Consider the following 18,410-nt stretch of genomic DNA (forward strand, 5'->3'; position numbering starts at 1 on the left):
ACATCTTCATCACACACGATCTTTGTAGGACTGCGGCGCCTCATGAGGGTCAAACAAGGCTTAAAGTCTACATGGTTATGAAAGCCAAATAAATATAAATACAGCAAGGAGAGGACATGTACTGGAGCAAGATATTAGGAAATATATCTCAACAGTCTGAGACAGAAAATTAATGAATACACGAACAGAAAAGACAGAACAGAACCAGAAATGGATATAGAGGAAATAAAATTAAATCCCGAAATATTATTTCTGAAAGTAAAAACAAAGAAAAAGCTGAAAACCTCAAAAAGATGAATCCATGCTGTAATAGGATTAAAAAAAAGCAAAAAGAAAATTAATGAATACACAAACAGAAAAGACATAACCAGAAATTGATGTAAAGAAAATTAAAATAAATCACGAAATATTACACAAAATATTATTTCTGAAAGTAAAAACAAAGAAGAAGCTGAAAACCTCAGAAAGATGAGTCCATAAAAGGATTTAAAAAACAGCAAAAAGAACCAAAAACAGGGGGAAAGCAACAGGAAGGTGCAGCAACATGAAACACTGAGGAAAATAAGAAATATACTGAATGCTTAATGACGGACAGTGAAACTAAATATGTGCTTCTGATAAAACATGAAACCGGTTCCAGCTTATTGTCGGTTCTGGACGGGACACCAGGATTGTTGTGGAACAGAAATCAGGAATTCAGAATAAAGACCAGAACCACTGATTTACTGTTGGTGCTTTACTTTGAACATGTGACAATAATTAACGTGTTTTTACATTTCTTCTGATTATTTAATGAGATTTTCCTTCTAAAGATCCACTAAAACCTGAGCTTAGAACCAGGTGCTGGAGGTTAGGAGAACCTGGATCTGCACAGGTCCAGACGGAACAAGATGACTAATAACCAACCAGGAGCTTTTCTGACATGTTCTCTTTGTTCTGGTGGGTTCCAGCAGGGTTCTGCAGAACTTCAGAAGGATGAGTACAGACCCAGCCTCCTGGCAGCCTCAGATCTCCTCGGGGTTCTCCTGCTGGGGAACGGGTAGTGGTTCTGACAGGATGGTTCTGCACTCAGCTGCTGGGAGAACCTGGAGGACGGACCCGGGAGGTGCTGGCAGGTTCTGCTTGATCTGACAGCTCCAGTCCCTGGAGACCGGTCCATCTCCTGGTTCTGGTCACGGTGGGTGGAACTGGACCCTGAGCCACGGTTCTCTGGCTCAACCCTCTCTGTGGTTCTCCTGGAGGAGCCGTCAGGAGGATCCGCAGAACCAGGAGCCTCATCCAGCCGGCAACTTCCACAGGAACCTTTGGTGGATCCATCAGAGGAACCAGAACCAGAACCGGTACGGACTGGATGTTCCTCACTGATGGAAGGTGTTGTTGAGCTGCAGAGACGATCTGACACGGAGAACGTTGCAGTGCTGACCTCTGAGGATGAAGAACCGGAACATCTGCAGATAAAGAACCAAAGGTCCAGAGTTAGAGAAGCTCCAGAGAAACATAAGGTTTGGTTCTGCAGAACCGAAGGTCCGGAGTTATTTATGCTGCAGAGGAACATATAGAACCTCTGGTTCTGCAGAACCAAGGTCCAGAGTTAGACGCTCCATTGGTCCATACAGCCTGAACGGATTTCAGTCCACTGAAACAAACAGAACCAGAGGAGGAAATCTGGGCCGACTGAACCGGTTCTGGTCTGTGAACCTCCGGTCCAGTTGTGGACCACCGGAACAACTGACCTGCAGCTCCTCGCCTCCGCCCGCCTGTGGAGGTCCAGGTGGTCGTGCCACGGGTCGGACATCTTCGGGTCAGACTCCAGAGAGACAACAGGGGGGGAGGGGCTACCTGGTTCCCATGGCGACGTCCAACCCTGGGCAACCGGGACGGTTCTGATGGGGACGGTTCTGATGGGGCCAAGCAGGTCTCTGCAGTCTGGACACAAAGCTTCAGTTCAACAGGAAGACAGGATCACCAATACCCGTCCTCTACCCTGTCCCCTGTCCTCTGACCCCTGTCCTCTAACCTGTCTGCACCAGCTGAAGCTCTGTCCTCTGACCTGTCCTCTGACCTCTGACCTGTCCCCTGTCCTCTGACCTGTCCTCTGTCCCCTGTCCCCCGTCCTCTACCTGTCTGGACCAGCTGAAGCTCTGTCCTCTGACCTGTCCCCTGACCTCTGACCTGTCCCCTGTCCTCTGACCTGTCTGGACCAGCTGAAGCTCTGTCCTCTGACCTGTCCTCTGACCTCTGACCTGTCCCCTGTCCTCTGACCCGTCCTCTACCCTGTCCCCTGTCAGTCCCCCGTCCTCTACCTGTCTGCACCAGCTGAAGCTCTGTCCTCAGACCTGTCCCCCGTCCTCTACCTGTCTGGACCAGCTGAAGCTCTGTCCTCTGACCTCTGACCTGTCCCCCGTCCTCTACCTGTCTGGACCAGATGAAGCTCTGTCCTCTGACCTGTCCTCTGACCCGTCCCCTGTCCCCCGTCCTCTACCTGTCTGGACCAGCTGAAGCTCTGTCCTCTGACCTCTGACCTGTCCCCCGTCCTCTACCTGTCTGGACCAGATGAAGCTCTGTCCTCTGACCTGTCCTCTGACCCGTCCCCTGTCCCCCGTCCTCTACCTGTCTGGACCAGCTGAAGCTCTGTCCTCTGACCCTGTCCCCTGTCAGTCCTCTGTCCTCTACCTGTCTGGACCAGCTGAAGCTCTGTCCTCTGACCTGTCCTCTGACCTCTGACCTCTGTCCCCCGTCCTCTACCTGTCTGGACCAGCTGAAGCTCTGTCCCCTGTCCCCTGTCCTCTGACCTGTCCCCCGTCCTCTACCTGTCTGGACCAGCTGAAGCTCTGTCCTCTGCTTCTCTCTGCAGCTCCTGTACCGCTCAGTGAGCGCAGAAACATCCATCTTCCTCCTCCGGGTTCCGGCTCCTTGCAGGAAGTCTTGGACACGCCCACTCAGACACACCTGTGCAGTAAAACAGCTGACAGTGACGTCACAAACAGGTGAGACGGCAGTAAATGAAGCCTGGATTCAAAGGAGAGAACCAGAACCAGAACCAGGCGACCCAATCATTGTTCGGGTCTCAGTAAATACATTTATTATTCTTTTCAGAACATTTTAACACTAATTCCCCCAAAGCTGTGATCTAAATTAACAGGTTCCTGCTCCAAGAACCGGATCTAGTCTGGTTCTAATGTTCCCAGCAGGTTCTCCTCAGAGAGAGGAAACCATCAGCAGCTGTTCTGAGTCTCAGTTGGACCTCTGACCCGGTTCTGGATCTCCTTCTGGTCCGAGTAAACCAGGATCTGTGAGGTTCTCACAAATCCTTTGGGTTTGTTCTCGGTTCCGAACAGCACCTGTGGACCTGCACCCAGGTGTGTTAACGAGGGCTGCCTACAAAGCCCAGCATGCACTGCTGCGGCCCTCCTCACCCTCCTGGGTTCTAGCTCCACTCGGTTCTGGATTCTGGTCCCGCTCTCACATCTGCAGTGAAATGGACCGGCTGGTGTCAGACCAGCTGGTTCTGTTGGAGCAGGTTCTCTGCTGTCTGCACGGAGGTTCTGAAGGGGTTCTGTCTGGTCCCCAGGAACAGCTCAGTGCTGCATGGAGAACCATCCTGGTACTGTTCCTAAACTGGACCTGAGCTCACAGCTTGTAATGACCCAGTTCTGACCCGCTTCATCGCAGCAGACGGAACATCTGGGATCAGAAGCTGTTCTCTGAACAGAACCGCTGAACGGATCATCACCGGGTTCCTCCAGAACTCTGAGACAGACGGAGGGAATAATGCAAATGCTGGTTCTGGAGGGAAGGGGACTGCGGTCCACGGAACCGGAACAGGTCCGTTTGGCCATCAGTCATCCTGCTGTGTCTCAAACATGAAGGTTCTGCTGGACCTGGACACACTCTTGGGTTTCCACAGGTTAAAGGTTTCTGCCACTTTGTTCGGCTTCCGGTTCCGAAGAACCATCCGAACCACCAAGTGATCAGAGTCTGATGTAACAGGAAGAAACCGGGTCCGAATTTGGATCAGAACCAGTGACGTTTTCAGGGAGGTGTGTGTGTGTCTTTAAATCTTCCTGCTCCGCCTCTGGTCTCGCGCTCAGCGTGCGCGCGCATCTCCCCGGCATGGCCGCAGGTGCGGACTCTCCTCTCTACCTGGGCCTGGACTTCAGCACCCAGCAGGTAAGACCAGAACCTCTCCGGGCTCGGTGCCTGTCGGTTCCGAGATGCGCGCGCGTGTTTACGCGGAGGCGTGCGATCTTACTGCGCAGGCGCGGAACGGAGACCGGGCAGAGCTTTCGGTGCCGTTTACTCCAGGTGTTTGTTTGTTGATGGTTTGGGCTTTCAAGCCGGCAGAACCGGAAGTGACCAGAACTTCGGCCCGTTTTCAGTTTCTGTCTTTAAACCCGGAGTTCTGCGGTTCTCCACCATCAGAACTCACTGACCCGCAGAGGATTCTGGACTTTGACCCGCAGTTAATGTTCAGCCCCATGGAGAGAGGACCCCGCTGGTCCGGTTCGGTCCGGTTCGGTCCAGTCCGGCTCTCCTCCAAACGGGACTTCCCTCGGTTCTGATTCAGCTCCTGATCACATGGACCACATCTCTGTCCTCCAGATGTTGCTTGGGTTCTCCACAGATGGGTGTAACTTGACAGAGGTCTCACTCTGACGGGTTTCCAGAGTCCCAGTTTCACACCCCGCCCCTCCTCACTCCATCCCACTCGGTCCACTAGTGGGTCTGGTTCTGCTGCTCTGCATCGGTTCTCACATACGTTCTACCAGAACCAAAGTCAGCGTCTAATATGGCGGCAGTATGGAGAACGTTGTGGTTCTGACCTGCAAATGGAAGGCGGCCCGGTTGGATGTTCTGTTCTCAGAACAGAGGAGCTTAACAGAACATCCAGAATATTGAGCATGAACATTACATCTGCCACACGGGTCACACTGAGTGGAGCAGGTGACCTTCCCAAGATGGCCGCCTCATGGCATGTCAGGTCCTTTCATGCATCTCTGAAGAAACTGTTTTTCCTGACTCTGGGGTTCTGATGAGCACGGAGACACGGGTCCACAGCCGAGTAGACGGAGGCTACAGGTGTGTGGCGACCTGAGAAGTCTCATTCTGAAGCTGCAGGTCCCAAAAGGCAGGACAAAGAACCTGGACACGCTCTCAGCAGCTGACAGGTGTGTGTTGGGACGCTGGGAGGAAGCCAGAGTAGCCGGAGAACATGAAGGCTGAAGATCCAGGTCCACCCTGGGCGTTGAACCCAGGACCTCCTGGCTGAGCTGGAGCCTCGTCAGAACGTTAACCGCTTTGTTGGTTCCTCCAGCTGAAGGTGGTGGCCATCGATGGAGACCTGGGCGTGGTCCACCAGGACAGAGTCCACTTTGACTCTGAGCTACCTGAGTTCAGGTAACCCCGCCTCCTTTTATTCTGAAAGGCCGCGGTCCAGGCTTTTATTCTGAAAGGCCGCGGTCCAGGCTTTTATTCTGAAAGGCCGTGGTCCAGGCTTTTATTCTGAAATGTTTCTGTTCAGGACTCAGGGGGGAGTTCATATCCATGAGGACCAACTGACCGTCACCTCACCTGTGCTCATGTGGGTCAAGGTGAGATGATGTCAGGTGTTTGCTCTAGATTAGGCTGGAGGGTTCTGTCTCCTGATTGGCTGTCTCTGGAGGGTTCTGTCTCCTGATTGGCTGTCTGCTGTGTCCCCGTCAGGCTCTGGACCTGCTGCTGGACAGGATGAAGAGCGCCAGGCTGGACTTCTCCCGGGTCAAAGCGCTGTCTGGCAGCGGCCAGGTGAGTCTGGAGAACCGGTTCTGATGGTCCAGATGTTCTGATGGTCCAGATGTTCTGATGGTCCAGATGTTCTTGAGGACGGCTCAGAAGGTTTTGTCCCTGATCTGAATGAGACGTTCCTCCTCAGCAACACGGCAGCGTGTTCTGGAAGAAAGGAGCCGCCGGCGCTCTGGCCCGGCTGGACCCGGCTCAGCACCTGTACCGGCAGCTGCAGGTGAGTGTCTGCGGTACCGCGTGTCCTCCTGAGTTCCCGCTGACTCAGGTGTGATGCTGTGTCCTCAGGACAGCTTCTCGGTGCAGGACAGTCCCGTGTGGATGGACTCCAGCAGCAGCCAGCAGTGCCAGGACCTGCAGGAGGCAGCAGGGGGCGCTGTGAGGCTGGCAGAGATCACCGGCTCTAGAGCCTACGAGGTTTCACCCAACACCTGTCTGTCTCTCTGTCCCCCTGTCTGTCTCTGTCTCTCTGTCCCCCTGTCTGTCTCTCTGTCTCTGTGTCCACCTGTCTGTCTCTCTGTGTCCACATGTCTCTGTGTCTCCCGTCTGTCTCTCTGTGTCCACATGTCTGTCTCTCTGTGTCCACCTGTCTGTCTCTCTGTGTCCACATGTCTGTCTCTCTGTGTCCACCTGTCTGTCTCTCTGTGTCCACATGTCTCTGTGTCCCCCCCGTCTGTCTCTCTGTCGTCCCCCTGTCTGTCTCTGTGTCTCTGTGTCCCCCTGTCTGTCTCTCTGTGTCCCCCGTCTGTCTCTGTCGTCCCCGTCTGTCTCTGTCGTCCCCCGTCTGTCTTTGTGTCCACCTGTCTGTCTCTGTGTCCCCCTGTCTGTCTCTGTGTCCCTCCGTCTGTCTCTGTGTCCCCCTGTCTGTCTCTGTGTCCACATGTCTGTCTCTCTGTGTCCACCTGTCTGTCTCTCTGTGTCCACATGTCTCTGTGTCCCCCCCGTCTGTCTCTCTGTCGTCCCCCTGTCTGTCTCTGTGTCTCTGTGTCCCCCTGTCTGTCTCTCTGTGTCCCCCGTCTGTCTCTGTCGTCCCCGTCTGTCTCTGTCGTCCCCCGTCTGTCTTTGTGTCCACCTGTCTGTCTCTGTGTCCCCCTGTCTGTCTCTGTGTCCCCCCTGTCTGTCTCTGTCTGTGTCCCCCTGTCTGTCTCTGTGTCCACCTGTCTGTCTCTCTGTGTCCCCCCTGTCTGTCTCTGTGTCTCCTCATCCCGTTCAGAGGACCACTCCATGTTTGTCTCCAGCGCTTCACAGGAAACCAGATCTCCAAACTTCGGCAAACCCGAGCAGAGCAGTTCCAGGACACTGAGGTCAGAGGGACACCTGCAGGCCCCGCCCCCTCAGGTGTTGTCTCACCTGTCCGTCACCTACAGGTTTCTGTGTGCTTGCTTTCAGAGGATCTCATTGGTCAGCAGCTTCGCAGCCTCCCTCTTCCTCGGCGCCTACGCCGCCATCGACTACAGCGACGGTACGCTCCGACCAGCTGACCAATCAGCTGATCAACCAGCTGATTGGTCAGCTGGTTGATCAGCTGACTAGAAACTCACTACCTGATTGGTTCCTCAGGTTCTGGGATGAATCTGTTGGACATCCGGAGCAGAAACTGGTCTCAGATCTGCCTGGAAGCTTCAGCGCCTAACCTGGACCGGCTGCTAGGAGCTCCGCTTCCATCCACGTCTGTCCTGGTAAGTGGTTCTGCTGGTTCTGCTGGTTCTGCTGGTTCTGCTGTGGCGGTCCCAGCTTGTTCTAACGGGTCCATGTCGGTCCTGCTTGGTGTTCCAGGGTCCGGTCTCCTCCTACTTTGTGCGTCGCTACGGTTTCTCTGAGAGCTGCAGGGTGGTGGCGTTCACCGGAGATAACCCAGGTGGGAAATGTTTCCAGAACCGCCCTCAGAACCAGAGCCGTCCTCAGAACCAGAACCGCCCTCAGAACCGTCCTCAGAACCAGAACCGCCCTCAGAACCAGAACCGTCCTCAGAACCAGAACCGCCCTCAGAACCGTCCTCAGAACCAGAGCCGTCCTCAGAGCCAGAACCGCCCTCAGAACCAGAACCGCCCTCAGAACCGTCCTCAGAACCAGAGCCGTCCTCAGAACCAGAACCAGAACCGCCCTCAGAACCGTCCTCAGAACCAGAACCGCCCTCAGAACCAGAACCGCCCTCAGAGCCAGAACCGCCCTCAGAACCAGAACCGCCCTCAGAACCGTCCTCAGAACCAGAGCCGTCCTCAGAACCAGAACCAGAACCGCCCTCAGAACCGTCCTCAGAACCAGAACCGCCCTCAGAACCAGAACCGTCCTCAGAACCGTCCTCAGAACCAGAGCCGTCCTCAGAACCAGAACCGCCCTCAGAACCGTCCTCATAACCAGAACCGTCCTCATAACCAGAACCGTCCTCAGAACTGCCCTCAGAACCAGAACCGCCCTCAGAACCAGAACCGCCCTCAGAACCGTCCTCAGAACCAGAACCGCCCTCAGAACCAGAACCGTCCTCAGAACCAGAACCGCCCTCTTCTACTGCTGCCTGAACACTAGATGGTGCTGTGGTCCAGCTTCATGTCTCCTAGATAACTTTATTTAGTACCTCCTAAATAACCTCCTCCTCAGAACCTCTGGGAGTGTGACAGAACCTCCTCAGAACCCCTGGGTGGGTCCGGGAGCCCCAGATTTAGTCCGGTTTGGTGTTTAAATGACAGAGGTTCTGGTTCTGGGCGGCTGTGCTGCAGAACGCGGTGGAACGTTCTGAGCATGGCGTGACGCTGTCTGTCTCCTCCCCAGCATCTCTGGCGGGGATGAGGCTCCACCAGGGAGACGTTGCTGTGAGTCCTCTCTGTCCTCCGGTTCCCCACCAGGTCCGGTTCCCCAGGTCCGGTTCCTCAGGTCCGGTTCTGAGTCCGTGTCTTTCAGGTCAGCCTGGGGACCAGCGACACCGTCTTCCTGTGGCTCCAGGAGCCCCGCCCCGCCCTGGAGGGACACGTCTTCTGCAACCCTGTGGACCTGCAGGCGTACATGGCTCTGCTGTGGTACCGACCCGACCCCACCGCTTAGCCCTTCACAATAAAAGCCTCGCCCACAACTTCCTGTTTGTCTCATCCTCAGCTTCAAGAACGGCTCGCTGACCAGAGAACGGATCAGGAACCAGAGTTCTGCAGGATCCTGGACCGCGTTCTCCGAGGCTCTGAGGGCCTCGCCTCTGGGGAACCATGGGAACATCGGTGGACGCTCTTCCCTCTGTGTCCTTTTGTCCTCTCTGTGTCCTCGTCTCCTCATGTGTCCCCTTGTCCTCTCTGACCGTGTCCTCGTCTCCTCCTGTGTCCCCTTGTCCTCTCTGACCGTGTCCTCGTCTCCTCCTGTGTCCCTTTGTCCTCTCTGACCGTGTCCTCGTCTCCTCCTGTGTCCCTTTGTCCTCTCTGACCGTGTCCTCGTCTCCTCCTGTGTCCCCTTGTCCTCTCTGTCCTCGTCTCCTCCGGTGTCCCCTTGTCCTCTCTGACCGTGTCCTCGTCTCCTCCTGTGTCCCCTTGTCCTCTCTGTCCTCGTCTCCTCCGGTGTCCCCTTGTCCTCTCTGACCGTGTCCTCGTCTCCTACTGTGTCCCCTTTGTCCTCTCTGACCGTGTCCTCGTCTCCTACTGTGTCCCCTTGTCCTCTCCGACTGTGTCCTCATCTCCTACTGTGTCCCCTTGTCCTCTCCGACTGTGTCCTCGTCTCCTCCTGTGTCCCCTTGTACTCTCTGACCGTGTCCTCGTCTCCTCATATGTCCCCTTGTCCTCTCTGACCGTGTCCTCGTCTCCTCCGGTGTCTCCTTGTCTTCTCTGACCGTGTCCTCGGTGTCCCCTTGTCCTCTCTGACCGTGTCCTCGTCTCCTCCGGTGTCTCCTTGTCCTCTCTGACCGTGTCCTCGTCTCCTCCGGTGTCCCCTTGTCCTCTCTGACCGTGTCCTCGTCTCCTTCTGTGTCCCCTTGTCCTCTCTGACCGTGTCCTCGTCTCCTCATATGTCCCCTTGTCCTCTCTGACCGTGTCCTCGTCTCCTCCGGTGTCTCCTTGTCCTCTCTGACCGTGTCCTCGGTGTCCCCTTGTCCTCTCTGACCGTGTCCTCGTCTCCTCCGGTGTCCCCTTGTCCTCTCTGACCGTGTCCTCATCTCCTCCGGTGTCCTCTCTGACCGTGTCCTCGTCTCCTCCCGTGTCCCCTTGTCCTCTCTGACCGTGTCCTCGTCTCCTCTGGTGTCTCCTTGTCCTCTCTGACTGTGTCCTCGTCTCCTCTGGTGTCCCCTTGTCCTCTCTGACCGTGTCCTCGTCTCCTCCGGTGTCTCCTTGTCCTCTCTGACCGTGTCCTCGTCTCCTCCCGTGTCCCCTTGTCCTCTCTGACCGTGTCCTCGTCTCCTCCCGTGTCCCCTTGTCCTCTCTGACCGTGTCCTCGTCTCCTCTGGTGTCCCCTTGTCCTCTCTGACCGTGTCCTCGTCTCCTCTGGTGTCTCCTTGTCCTCTCTGACCGTGTCCTCGTCTCCTCATGTGTCCCCTTGTCCTCTCTGACCGTGTCCTTGTCTCCTCCTGTGTCCCCTTGTCCTCTCTGACCGTGTCCTCGTCTCCTCCAGGCTTTTACTTTGACACCATGGAGATCACTCCTCCCGCCGTTGGAGTCCATCGCTTCGACTCTAACGACTGTGAGGTCAGTTCTGGGTGGTCCACTGCTGCTGAGTTTGGTTCTGGTTCTGGTTCTGTGTCTCACCTGTCCCGGTCTCTGTCCAGGTGTCCCGGTGGAGTCCAGAGGTGGAGGTCCGGGCTCTGGTGGAGGGCCAGTTTCTGTCCCGCCGGCTCCACGCAGAGAGACTGGGATACTCTATCAGTAAGACGGGTTCTGGTCTTCTGGGTCGGGTCTCATTAATGTTCTGATGGTTGAAATCGGTGCAGATGCATTCAGAACCACGAGCAGAACCCAGTCCAAACCCGGCTGCAGGAACCTTTGTCTCTCTCTCTGTTTCAGTGTCAGGAACCAGAGTTCTGGCCACCGGAGGAGCTTCTGCCAACAACCAGATCCTGCAGGTCCGTTAGATGTTCACAGAAGGTTCTGCTGATCCGTCCTGGTCTGAGCACAGCGGACCCAGATGAAGTGTTCTGGTCACCATAAAGCAGTTTTTGGACCGGCTGGTTCTGGGCGGGGAGGATTCACTCTGAGGTTCTGCTGTGTTCAGGTTCTGTCTGACGTCTTCAACGCTCCGGTTTACACCATGGACCTGTCCGACTCCGCCTGCTTAGGCTCCGCCTACCGGGCGCTGCATGGTAATACTCACCTGTAGTAGTGGTACTACTGGTACTATGGCAGGTTCTACTGCAGATGCTACTGGTACTACAGATACCAGAGTATATACTACTGGTATTGTGTTGTGCTATTATACACTGTTTAAAGTTATTTAATGTTTAATAACTGTTAGGTATTGTCTGGTGAATATCAGCCAATCAGCTGATATCAGGACAACAGTTGAAAGGGATGAATTTGAGCACTAGCCATCTTTTAACAGCAAAACCTGCACACATAGAATAAATTAATGACAACTTCTCTTCAAGTTCAAGAATTTATTAACAGAAATAAATGAACATCCAGAGAACATCACTATAGAATGCTGTTTATCTGAATTAACACTATATTTCAATCAACAAATCCTCTCTACTAGGCTAGTGAGACTTAACTAAACTACTAAGCAAAGTTAAGATAAAAGAAGCTAAGGAACTATTTACACACAAAAGAAACAGTAGGGCCTCTGGTTAACGAGCAACGATTGGTTAATTAGCCAGTAGGGCCTCTGATTGGTTAACGAGCTCTGATTGGTTAATTAGTCAGTAGAGCCTCTGATTGGTTAACGAGCTCTGATTAGTTAATTAGTCAGTAGGGCCTCTGATTGGTTAACAAGCAACGATTGGTTAATTAGCCAGTAGAGCCTCTGATTGGTTAACGAGCTCTGATTGGTTAATTAGCCAGTAGAGCCTCTGATTGGTTAACGAGCTCTGATTAGTTAATTAGATGCAGAAAGGCCTCTGAACGCTTGCCTCTGATTGGCTGTTTGCAGGTTTAGTGGCAGAATCTGGAGCCTCCTTCCTGGATGTGGTGAAGAACGCTCCAGAACCTCAGCTGGTCTGCACCCCCCACCCCACAGCGCAGCAGGTACGCTGGTCTCGCTCGCTACCTGTCCTCCCTCTCTAACGGTTTCACTGCTGGAAGCATTTCTCCTGAGGTGGTGCGCCTCAGACGGGCCTGCGGTACCAAACGGACTTCATTCAGACCTGCAGCTGCTGTTGTTCTGCAGCTATGAAAACAGTCTGAGCTGGAGGTCAGGGACAGAAGGAGCAACAGCAGAGGGAGAGGGGGGGGGGCAGGAATAAAATGGTTATGTCGCTGCTTCATGCAGACCTTTAGCCTTGTGCAGAGCTGGAGCAGAACGGTCCAATCCTGGGCTGAGACACAACAAAGCTGTCTGGTCACATGATCAGCCGACGCCTCCTAACATGACAGCATGCCTTCAGAAACACGACCAGTTCTCGTCCGTTTAGACGGGAAAGGCCATGTTTTTATTAGCCGAGAACATAAAGGCAGACATGTTCTGGACGGAGAACCAGAAGAACTCCAGACTTTATAAAGGACGATAAACCCAGGTGGAGTCTTTACTCATAGAGCGAGTTATTGCAGAGAATAAAACCCAAAGAATATCTCTAACTATCTTATTTTAGGGCTCATAACTCTCATTCTGTTGGGAGATCATCTTGTATTCCTGCTCAATTCAAGCACAGGTAGACTCCTTTCAAGAACATTTCACTTATTTTTAGTTCCCTTTTTGCAGAGGACAGTCCAACACCTGCAAAGCTTTCCTGGGTGTCTACACCACGAGTCAAACTCACGGCCCGTGGGCCAAAAACGGCCCGTCAAGGCAGTTTCTCTGGCCCTCCAGAGCCTGAAAAGGCAGATCATGTCATAAAGTAGAGACATAAATCGTTTTAAAGTGTATAAAGGGGCTAAAGCTGAGCCTCCTGTAGTGAATGTTGATTTTATTTAGCTGTGTAGTAACAGCATGCTGCCACTAGATGTCAGCTTTCCCTCAGCACATTAAAACAACCCAGAAATGTCAAGAAAGAGAAGAAGTGATTCAGGATTATGAGTTTGAAGTGTAACTCACCCCAATATCACCTTTTTTAATGCAGATAGACTGTATGACTGAAATGAAATGATGAAATCAAAAGTATCATGTATACAGGAGCAGCCGGCCCTTTAATGACTTCATGAAGCCAAAGTGGCCCCGTGTAGATTTAAGTGTGTCACTCCTGGTCTAGACGGGTCTGGGTCAGCAGGCGGTACCATCCTGGGGAACCGCAGTTCTGGATCCACGCGTGTTACCAGAACGCTGAGTGGAAGGAAGAAGTGAGGCGGGAAAAGGTTCTACAGCAGCAGGGAGAACCCGGACCGGACTGAGGCCGGAGCCGGTGCCATCAGAGCCGCTACCAGCAGTCGGACCCTAGATTTGGACTACAAACATAACATTCCTTGAGTCGAGCCACTCCAGAACCAGAACCCTCTTTCCTGAGCTAAGGAACTGGACCAATAAGAAACCAGACTGTTGCTGGTTTGGGGCATCAAGTCTTCTGCTGGTTCTGGTCCACTGGGTTTTCTCTGCAGCCATCCAGCAGGTCCAATGTCCATGGTGTTCCTGACCAGAACCTGTAGAGAATCTCTGGGCTGTTGTCCAGAGGGAGATGAGCGACACCAGAACCAACAAGGCAGCTGTTAAAGCAGTCTGGGCTTCCAGAACCTCAGCAGAACCACAGGCTGATGGCCTCTATGCCACGGAGCTGTGGTGCTCAGACCCGGTTCTGAAAGCAGAGAAACGGACGTACTGTCCAGAACCCTGACATCTGGGCCTAAATGTGGTTTCCTGGTTGATCTGAGGGGAGTTTTGGGTTTTCTTTACCTGATTACTCGTTAAAGCGCATCAGACTCGTTAACAGGTGTAAATGAGTCTGATGCGCTTTAACGAGTAACCAGGCTCGTTACCGAGTCTGATTACTCGTTAAAGTAACTCACCTGCAGCAGCAGCTCAGGGGGCGGAGTTTCAGGTGAAGAGCTGACTGAGCCTGACCCAACAGGAACAGGAAGTGACGAATTCTTCTTCTTTTCCAGGTGTACGGCCAGATGTTGAAGCGCTTTGCGCGGTTGGAGGACCGGGTCCTGCAGAGGACGCGCACCTGAGACCCGGCTGACCAATCAGGATGAAGCTGCTGACTGCGTAGCGCTTTTATCCTGCAGATGAACTCTGAGGATGTTACCTTGGTGACAGCAAACACCAGCCCAGAGGTCGTGACCCAACAGGACCAACAGAACCACCGTGTGGACCCACAGAACCACCGTATGGACCCACAGTTAGCTGATGAAACGGGTCATTGTATCAAACGGTGTGAAGCAATAATTACTGTCACCTTTCTCTCTAAATAATAAAATCAGGTTTAAATTCACGTGAAACATCTCGGCTCTGATCCGTATCGCCTCAGGTCAAACTGGACCTCTTCAGAACCTCCAGACTGAGAGGGCCCGGTCTAATTTGAGCCAAACTGGACCTCTGGTTTTAGTTGTGCGCCCCCTGCTGGATGTAAACCTGCCTGCATTCATTGACTGATTCAGGTTGACACATTTAGGTTGTAGTTTATTATGATGTAGTTTAGATCAGCTGATTGTGAGGCGGTTCCTTTAGTCCAGCGATAAGTATTAACACATAAACATGTGGGTCAGCCAATCATCTGGCAGCTGAGAGGCGGCTCCGCTAAGGAAGCATCTAGAATCTCTAAAAGTAGAATGGGAGGCAGATCCTTTAGCTATCAGGCTCCTCTCCTGTGGAACCAACTCCCAGTTTTGGTCCGTGAGGCAGACACCCCGTCTACTTTTAAGACTAATCTTAAAACTTTCCTTTGTGACAAAGCTTCTAGTCAGAGTGGCTCATGTTTCTCTTCATAGAAGGTACACCTGGTCTGGAGTTCTGTTAGCTGTGACATCATCAGGGGAGGCAGATCATCCTCTATTACCATCTAACATAGAAAGTACTCCTGGGTCAATGTGAGCTTCTGAGCTTTCTGTGTCTCTGCTCTGTCTTCTCTAACATAGAAAGTACTCCTGGGTCAATGTGAGCTTCTGAGCTTTCTGTGTCTCTGCTCTGTCTTCTCTAACATAGAAAGTACTCCTGGGTCAATGTGAGCTTCTGAGCTTTCTGTGTCTCTGCTCTGTCTTCTCTAACATAGAAAGTACTCCTGGGTCAATGTGAGCTTCTGAGCTTTCTGTGTCTCTGCTCTGTCTTCTCTAACATAGAAAGTACTCCTGGGTCAATGTGAGCTTCTGAGCTTTCTGTGTCTCTGCTCTGTCTTCTCTACCATAGAAAGTACTCCTGGATCAATGTGAGCTTCTGTGCTTTCCGTGTCTCTGCTCTGTCTTCTCTAACATAGAAAGTACTCCTGGGTCAATGTGAGCTTCTGAGCTTTCTGTGTCTCTGCTCTGTCTTCTCTAACATAGAAAGTACTCCTGGGTCAATGTGAGCTTCTGAGCTTTCTGTGTCTCTGCTCTGTCTTCTCTAACATAGAAAGTACTCCTGGGTCAATGTGAGCTTCTGAGCTTTCTGTGTCTCTGCTCTGTCTTCTCTACCATAGAAAGTACTCCTGGGTCAATGTGAGCTTCTGAGCTTTCTGTGTCTCTGCTCTGTCTTCTCTAACATAGAAAGTACTCCTGGGTCAATGTGAGCTTCTGAGCTTTCTGTGTCTCTGCTCTGTCTTCTCTAAGCCCCAGTGGGTGGAGGCAGATGAGCGTTCACACTGAGCCTGGTTCTGGTTCTGCTGGAGGTTCTCCTCCCTGTTAAAGGGGAGTTTTCCTCTCCACTGTCGCTTCATGCATGCTCAGTATGAGGGATTGCTGCAAAGCCATCAACAATGCAGACGACTGTCCACTGTGGCTCTACGCTCTTTCAGGAGGAGTGAATGCTGCTTGGAGAGACTTGATGCAACCTGCTGGCTTTCCTTAGAGAGGAAACTTTGAACCAACCTGGAGGATCTGATGGAAGCTGACTTTGGAAAGAGACTTGAGATGACTTGTTGGGAACTGGGGTTATATAAATAAAATTGAACTGAATTGAATTAATAACTGATTTGATATTTCTTTCTTTTGTAAGTGGCGGTGGTATAAGGGGGATAACGTCCTTTGAAGTTTACATCCTCAGAAATTAATAGACGCAGATGGTTGATCTCGTCTGGCATTTTCCATTACTTCTTTGGTTGAATCAAAACCAAAGGAGTAATTTCAGAACTTTGAATTGTAAATTTCACATCAAATCAGAAAATCTCCATAGAGGCAACTCCAGTAATTTTCCTACATGACAAAATCTGTTTCAAAGCCAGAATCTCCACCTTCTGTAATTATCTAATTATCTTCAGTGGAACTAACCTCTTTTTCTCAGCTCCTGATTTATTTATTTCCACAACAATTTAGAGCTTAGGGAACTAAAAATAAGTGAGAATTTTTTAAAATTCATCCATTTGTGCTTTATTTGAGCAGGAAAATATGATGCAATGCCAACGGAGTGAGTGCTTAGACCCCTAAAATAAGATAATTAAATATATTCACTTAAATAAAATGAGTTGTTCCTATTTTATTTCAACCAGCAGATTATTTTTCTGCTCCAAAGGTCAAATAGACTCATTTTTTTGCAGCGTCCTCTTCTAAATCATCTCCTGGATGTTCCTAGCTCAGGTTTAGTGGTTCTAACCCCGGTTCTATGATGTCTTTAAGGAACTGAAGGGAACGGTTCTGGTTGTAACTCAGAGCAGAGAGTTTAAATCCTTCCTCCAATAAAAAGGCGTCTTTGTCTTCATGGCTGTAGCAGAGCTCCTCATGCTGGATGAACAGAACCTCACAGACGGATGATGGTAGAAGACCAGAACCTCCTGAGGAGGTCCAGTCTCTGCTGGTGCCGAGGTGTGAGGACCGCCTCGGGTCCAGAGAGAAGGTGGTTCTGGGAGCGACCCACATCGTTACTGAGGACGGTTCTCCTGAAGTCCTCCGTCATCTCCTAGTTTTACAAACGTATCAGAGAAACTTCTAAGGACATCATGGTGGTCTCCATGCTGACGTCTGACCAGAACCAGAAGGTCCAGACTGGATCTGCATTAAATGAGCTGCTCAGAACCTTTCCAGAGGTTTCTAAACTCCACAGCCTCTCATGGAGGAGGAACCGGACACTGGACTGACGAGGTGAAGGTCTGAAGAACTTCTACAGGTTCTGATACATGAGAGAATGAGGAGAACACCAGACAGACGTTCTGGGTCCAGAAGATCCGGATAAAGCAGCACAAAGACAGAACCAAGACCTCAAAGTGGACTCGACCATGAAGACGCCGGGTCAGAACCACCTGGACCTGCTGCTTCTCTCTGGACCTCACACTCTCTCTCCTCCTCAGGAGCCATTTTGGACTCAGTTCAGCCTCTCTGCTCAGAACCAGTCCACCAGCACTCAGTGGGACACAGCTTCCGGTTTGGACTGTCAGAATAAAAGCCTGTGATTGAGCTGAGTTAGTGGCACAGGAACATCAGCTGGTCCGTTTGGACCAACATGAAAGCCGGTTCAGTCTGAAGGCCCAGCCTCCTCCACCGGTGACGGAGCAGAACCGGTTCTGGATCTTCTAGAATCACCTGATCCACGGAACCGCCTCCAGTCTCTGACAGGAACGTCCTGAGGAACCAACAGGTGCTCCAATGGTCCGCTGTTCCTGAGAAGAACCCTGACCCGCCTGCAGAACCTCTGGAGCAGCAGGAGGCCATCCAGAACCTGACAGAAGGTCAGATGTGAAGAGGAGGAGGCTCGGTTCTCCTCCTGATGGGTCATCAGAACCAACATCAACTGGATCTATTTCACAACGCGAGAGGAACCTGAAAGGTTCCTGGAGAAGAACGCATGTGGTTGGAGTTCCTGGTCTGAGGTTCCAGGTTCCTCCTCCTCCTCCTCCTGCTCGGTGATCCGCCCCGTGCTTTTATTCTGAAGCAGGAAGCTGCTGGGGTCTCCGCAGCTTGACTGCTGCTCCTGCTGTCCCCAGCAGACCCTGCCAGGAGCGGAGAGGACGAGGCAGCGGGGAGAGGAGCGCTGATCTGCGGGCAGGAGCCGGACTGACCCGGGCTGAGGAGAGCGGGAGCGGCTGGAGCTTCAGGAGACAGCAGGGAGGTTCTGAGGAGGTCTGCAGGCTGGACTCTCTGCTCGGCTCGGTTCTCCACGGACAGTCCAGGAGGACCGAGCGGTCCGGCAGCCCGGGGTCCGGGGCCTGGCGGAGGGTCCGGGCAGCGAGCACGGTGCGCGGAGCGCTGGATGTTGGAGGAGGACCCGGAGGACAGCAGGAGAGGAGCTGGAGGAGCTGCAGGGAGCGCAGCCTCCACCTGAAGCGGAGAACATGAGGGTGCTGCCGGTGCTGGTTCCGGTGCTGGTTCTGGTGCTGCTGCGGGGCGCTCCGTGTGCAGGTGAGTGCGGAGGTCCGCCTGACCCGAGGCTGGTGGCGGTGGAGGCTCCCGGATGTTCCTGGAGCTTTCAGGAGGTTCTGCTGGTCTGACTGGACCTTCGGTACCAGTCTGGACCCATTAGAGCAT

General features: G+C 52.6%; 3 protein-coding genes across 6 annotated transcripts in view; 2 read left to right on the forward strand and 1 right to left on the reverse strand.

Annotated features, from left to right (window-relative positions):
- Positions 1-721: 721 nt before the first annotated feature.
- Positions 722-5,330, reverse strand: LOC105920745 (TBC1 domain family member 30). Of its 2 annotated transcripts, none has more exons than XR_004927427.1 (4): positions 5,143-5,330; positions 2,811-2,949; positions 1,734-1,926; positions 722-1,448 (listed from the first exon to the last, which is right to left on the reverse strand). XR_004927427.1 is itself a non-coding variant. In XM_036125386.1 (4 exons), the coding sequence occupies exons 1-4, from the start codon at positions 3,728-3,730 to the stop codon at positions 968-970; spliced, it is 885 nt and encodes a 294-aa protein (XP_035981279.1). In that variant the 5' UTR covers positions 3,731-3,743; the 3' UTR covers positions 722-967. The 2 variants fall into 2 exon arrangements, 1 of the variants encoding a protein (XP_035981279.1); XM_036125386.1 differs by lacking the exon at positions 5,143-5,330 and adding an exon at positions 3,659-3,743.
- xylb (xylulokinase homolog (H. influenzae)) lies at positions 4,053-14,257 on the forward strand. Of its 2 annotated transcripts, XM_012856370.3 has the most exons (19): positions 4,053-4,170; positions 5,315-5,397; positions 5,522-5,591; positions 5,704-5,784; positions 5,912-5,998; positions 6,067-6,195; positions 7,017-7,082; positions 7,168-7,240; positions 7,339-7,457; positions 7,555-7,636; positions 8,548-8,588; positions 8,677-8,792; positions 8,869-8,984; positions 10,357-10,430; positions 10,511-10,607; positions 10,746-10,804; positions 10,954-11,041; positions 11,827-11,921; positions 13,926-14,257. In XM_012856370.3, the coding sequence occupies exons 1-19, from the start codon at positions 4,114-4,116 to the stop codon at positions 13,992-13,994; spliced, it is 1,602 nt and encodes a 533-aa protein (XP_012711824.2). In that variant the 5' UTR covers positions 4,053-4,113; the 3' UTR covers positions 13,995-14,257. The 2 variants fall into 2 exon arrangements, with proteins under 2 accessions (XP_012711824.2, XP_035981278.1); XM_036125385.1 differs by lacking the exons at positions 5,315-5,397; positions 5,522-5,591 and having other exon boundaries at positions 4,099-4,170.
- Positions 14,258-17,835: 3,578 nt separating this feature from the next.
- acvr2ba (activin A receptor type 2Ba) overlaps positions 17,836-18,410 on the forward strand; it is a 15,320-nt gene continuing 14,745 nt past the window's right edge. For both annotated transcript variants that reach the window (XR_004927382.1, XM_036125168.1), the window contains exon 1: positions 17,836-18,284. Coding sequence is in view for 1 of the 2 variants with exons in the window: in XM_036125168.1 (XP_035981061.1) it covers positions 18,218-18,284 (67 nt within the window). In the remaining variant the exon portion in view is untranslated. The remainder of the gene's footprint in view (positions 18,285-18,410) is intronic.

Source organism: Fundulus heteroclitus, chromosome 21 (assembly GCF_011125445.2).
Source record: "Fundulus heteroclitus isolate FHET01 chromosome 21, MU-UCD_Fhet_4.1, whole genome shotgun sequence".
Classification (NCBI taxonomy): domain Eukaryota; kingdom Metazoa; phylum Chordata; class Actinopteri; order Cyprinodontiformes; family Fundulidae; genus Fundulus; species Fundulus heteroclitus.